Raw genomic sequence first — 5,000 nt, forward strand, 5'->3', positions numbered from 1 at the left:
ATAACGTCCCAGGTTCATGTTACCAGAAGAGATGAGCAAAAACTGTGGGAAATGGACACTGCCACCTTAAAGACCATAAGAAGTAGAGTAATAAACATCATAGATACAGCTTTAGCAACCTCCTATTTACCACAAAATGACAAAAATATCCACTGTGACAGAACCCAATGGGCACACAGTCATGGCATCTTAAATTGTTGAAAATACTGTGACATGGACTTGGGAACCACATTGTAAAGAATTACCGGTTCGCCAACTGCAAGGTCCTGATTGGCTCTGATAAGTTGAAACATGAGGCAGCTCAGTGGTGACTGGCTGAGGGGCACGAAATGGTATCACTTCACTATCACTTCAGCCAACAACCTTGGGCAAGTCTGGGAATCCACAAATGTCACCATATGAAACAAAGTTCTTTCTAATCCTGGGGACTTGCCTCGTACCTATACCCAATCACAGCGGATTAAGTCTAAGCTCAGCCTTTGTTGCAACCTATTTTCATCCTTTCTGATTTTATACATTGCCTGCATAGATTATTTCATGTATCAGTGAGTAATCTTTTCTCTCTCTATGATAGTGTCATTAGATTTTCCTCATCTTCATGCATCTTTACGTAAATGTATATAAATCTGAACATTACTTGTGTGTTGCACTTATCAACTTGAAGAAATTACCATTGATAAAAAGTACCTAATATTTTTGGTAAGGGTCCAGTTTCATCCAGCCATCTTTTATATAGAAAATAATATATGCAAACGTTAGAGCAAGTAAATCTAAGAAACTTTTCTATGTACTTCTGTTACAACTAAAAAATAATGAGGTTATTAGACACGATGAAACTGGCAATATCCCATATTTACTGGCAAGGTCTACCCCGAGTCATACAAGAGTGAAAAACTATACCACAGTGTGCATCAACTGCGACATACACTTCCCTGCCCAGGTCTCTCATCCTGTGCTGCATTTCAACACGAAGTTAAATTTCCATATACTTGTTCCAGAGGATTAATTCTGCTGACAGACGGATAATTAACATTGACAAAACCACAAGGGGCGAGGTGCAATTCCTATCAAGTCAATCTCTTTGGAAGGAACCGAGTGGTGACGAAGTGTTTGCAGTGAAGTGGAAAGTACCCACAGTCTTTGGCAATGTTGAGAACGATGATGGTACTGATATCTGTGAAACTGTTAACAACAACAACAAGGAGTATATTAACAATGACTGTCAATCCTCTAGAAATCGATCAAAACTAAGCAAAGTCAAAGCCGGTGTCGAGCAAATGTTTCCTTCGCCAAACAACTAAGTAAAAGATTTGGAACGTAATTGCCAGCTCTCGTGAAGTTCTCGAACACTGTTACCGTCACTCTCGGAAACCAAATTATGCCGCCAAACTGCCCATCATGAACTATGGAATGTATACCCCCGGGCCGAGAAGAGTCTAGTGGCGGCGAGCATCGTGACACGTCTTTTCTCTCCGGCGGCTGGCGAGGGTCTGGCGGCCGCCGGTTCCAACATTCTGGGCGCTGGGGATGGCGTGTGGATTTATCTCTTTTTAGGATTTGGGGGGTACTGGTCGATTAGTCAGTATTTATAAAATAAAGGGAATTTTTAAAGAGGTATTCAAAGGTAAAATGTTGGTTCCTTACTGTTTTAGTGAATATAAATTATATGGCGTTTCTTTCTATTTTCTCTTAAATACTTAATACAATTGCATATCAGACATGCAAACATTTTATTTGCATTAGTTTTTAAAAGTAAGCTAATTAGGATGAGGTATTTATGAGTAATAGTGGCCTCGGTGTTTTTCAAAAGTGTTAGTTTTCTCAGAGTAAATATTGGTAAAGTTTGGGTCACTAGAAATATGTGTTTAAGGAGTCATTAATTAGAGTTTTATGAGTTTTTGATAAATTTCGTCACAAGACTGCTGTGTTTGCCGTAGAAGTAGCAACATATGGACTGCAGTGGATGTGAAATACAAAGTGCAGTGACCAGAAACGGCGTAAATAATCGAAAAATGTCGTATTGAGTCCGGCGGAGACCGAAGATGGCGTCGCTCTCGGGACTTGGGACTTCGACCTAAACCGCCTGCAAGGTCCTTCGCGTGACTCAGGTGAGCTGCCAGCTATCCTCTCTGCTTTCCCTGCGTCACTCGGGGGAAGCGAAAGATGTACAAGCGAGACGAGGGGTGGCATGGGGGTCGGAGGTCAAGCGGGACAGATGGTGACCTTGTCCTGGCTTCCTTTGACGTGACCTGACACGCCTTCACTCGCCCTCGAGCCTTATCAGAAGCCCTCGGAGTCGCACTCGGAGGGCGGGCGGGCGGGCGGGGGAGGGCGCGGGTCCCGTCCTGTCCGGAGCCGTCCCCCTTGAGTCGTGGGAGGCAGTGGTTGCCAGCAGCAGTCTGGTGCCTCCTGGTGGTGGTCACTTGGCGCGGCGCTTGGTGCCTGGGCTGGAAAACGGGGGAATGTCTACACTCGTGCAGTTCTAGTACCTTGCGCAGTTGGAGAGGTCATAGTTTGACAAGGGGAACAGTGTTATATCAAGCATTTGCACTCCGAAGGTTGTGAAGGCAAGGTATGGTTATTAATGAAATGGAAGGTCTATAGTTACGTGATAACGGGCACTATCATGGGGAAATCGCAGGATGCCATCGCAAAGAGAAGAAAAAGCTAAAGACTGAATAAGAAATTAGGTCTCAACAAAAGTCACTGAGAGGCTAATGTTGCACTCCGAACTCCTTGTCTTGCTCGTTTAGACTACTTATCAGGACTAACAGATCAGTGAGGCTGTGTTTGGAACCCTCTGAGGCTTGCAATGCAACTAGCTCTTAAGCAATCACAAATTTATCATACCATTGTCTATTTTATATACTGCATAGATTTTTACAACTATTCATATGAATAGGTAACTTATCTGAGACTGCCAAACAATAAACGACCACACCACTATTGTGGTATTGCCCGCTACTGTCATTGTATACGTACAAATGCTATTGTGATGTCGTCTCATCTTGCTCACCCAGCTGCAGAGGTGGGCAAGTTGGACGAGATGAATATCTTATTCCAGACACCAAAATGAGGGTTCGGAACGGTCAAAACATCTCGTTCTTCTTGTCCAACTTGTTAGATGAGGAGTTCTAAGCACAGCGTTAGAGTTGTTTTTTTGTTTATAACGATTGGGCCATCCTGGATAATATTTATATGATCAGATTTATGTTTGTGTGGTGAGAACAAATCTGATTATAATTTCCTCAGCGATCACAGCCAACAATCTTGATGTGATAGTCCCAATGGCAGGGGAGGGCTTGAAGTATATCAGGGAAATTAAAATTCAGCTGAAAAATCACCACAGATGTGCCCACCATTTTTGAAAGCTTAAAGACTGCTGCACCAACATACAAAAAACTTTATGGGAATCTGATCTATCTTTAGTAAAATTAAAGGAAATTCGTCCTATCCAAAGCCCCTGTGATCTTCGTACAATATGTTCTGCCCAGTAAGCCAACCTAACTTAACCTCGTGGGATTTATACAATACATTGTATATTACCTAGCCATGAATCTCCATGGGGGTGATACAATATGCTGTGCTTTATATAGTTCCTGCTAGGGGGCTCCACCCCTCGGACCCCCAGCTTAAGTGACCCAAAATGAATGGAGGGATATGATTTAGCTAAATCAAATAGAATTTCAACATTTTCTCGGTATGAATTACAGTTTGATACATTTGCTTTTTCAAATACTTTGCTCACTGAAAACCATATACTTTTACGTAACAAATACTGAACTTTTCTTCGCTTACATCTACTGTCTGAATCGCTTGGTTTCTAATCACTTTTCAGCATATGGGGCACTTGATGGGCTCAAGTATCAAACTGTGATAGTTACTAATTTCTATTTTTTCTGTATAGCCACTATATAGCTTTATATATGACCTAAAGTTGATGCAAAACTGAAAATGAACCAGATTTTGAATACTGAGACACTTCTCGTCTATGGCAAAAGGTGTACAAACCAAAAATAAAGGAGATACAAGATTGAGAAGAGAGAAAATCACCCCATCTTTTTCTAAGTCCCTTACCATGTTTACACTGCAATGATAAACACTACTATGACCATATAACTCATACCTGTGATCTGTCAAATATTTCATATATTACTACACACTTGGGAAAATGATTATTTTTTTTATTATTAATGCCTGCTTTTCCTAAATCATATACTTAATGCATTCTTTTATTTGTAATATACTTTTTAATGCATTCTTTTATTTGTAATATACTTTTTAATGCATTATAATAGTTATGTACACTATTCTTTACAATAATCTTTTGTTCACGTGTTTTTGCCTCTGGGATTTTGATGGCCCCTGGAGACCATTCCTTAAACCATTCACGACGGGCATGTCACATATCCGTGCCATGCCCACTGTGAGTTTACTTGTTTAATTGTTTTTAAACTTAGATGCCTACACTTGTACTAAATCACCAATGAGCAAATTACAAGTACTGCCTATCTCACCCGTTTACCCTCAGAAATTTTCATTGATGCTCCCTATTTCTAAATCATGTAGGGACAGTATCAGAATATGATTTTGAAATATTTGCAAGTAAACAGTAATTGGGGGGAAATGTGCAATTGTGATAGGCGATTCAGGAATGATAGAGATTTAGTGTTACATTACTTTCAACAGCATTAGTACAATATCAAAATTGTCTTGGGTGTATATATAGTGATTATATAGTGATTTTGTTTTGTTACATTTAATAGAAGAAAAGCAACAAAGTGCACATGTTTACAGTTACCAGTCGTGTTCAGGCAGTTTTGATAGTTGAAATGAATTAACACATGGTAAATGTTTAGAAGACATCTAAAGTGGCTTCAAAATAGGACTGTACTCATTATCATATTGACATTTTTGTATCCACATGAAACTTGTGATGGATGAAGTCCAACCTGTTTGTAGTGCAGATCCAAATAGCTGTCATAGCATCTGATCTACAT

At 40.2% G+C, this 5,000-nt stretch overlaps 2 protein-coding genes across 2 annotated transcripts in view; one reads left to right on the forward strand and one right to left on the reverse strand.

Moving 5' to 3' along the window:
- Positions 1 to 1,537, reverse strand: part of LOC125044576 (superoxide dismutase [Mn], mitochondrial-like) — a 13,515-nt gene extending 11,978 nt beyond the window's left edge. The window contains exon 1 of the mRNA XM_047641293.1: positions 1,419 to 1,537. Coding sequence (XP_047497249.1) covers positions 1,419 to 1,513 — 95 coding nt within the window. The 5' untranslated portion in view covers positions 1,514 to 1,537. The remainder of the gene's footprint in view (positions 1 to 1,418) is intronic.
- Positions 1,538 to 1,811: 274 nt separating this feature from the next.
- Positions 1,812 to 5,000, forward strand: part of LOC125044574 (pre-mRNA-splicing regulator WTAP-like) — a 24,389-nt gene continuing 21,200 nt past the window's right edge. Inside the window, exon 1 of the mRNA XM_047641290.1 lies at positions 1,812 to 2,108. The gene's annotated coding sequence lies outside the window, so the exon portion shown is untranslated. The remainder of the gene's footprint in view (positions 2,109 to 5,000) is intronic.

The sequence above is a fragment of the Penaeus chinensis genome, chromosome 36 (genome assembly GCF_019202785.1).
Source record: "Penaeus chinensis breed Huanghai No. 1 chromosome 36, ASM1920278v2, whole genome shotgun sequence".
Classification (NCBI taxonomy): domain Eukaryota; kingdom Metazoa; phylum Arthropoda; class Malacostraca; order Decapoda; family Penaeidae; genus Penaeus; species Penaeus chinensis.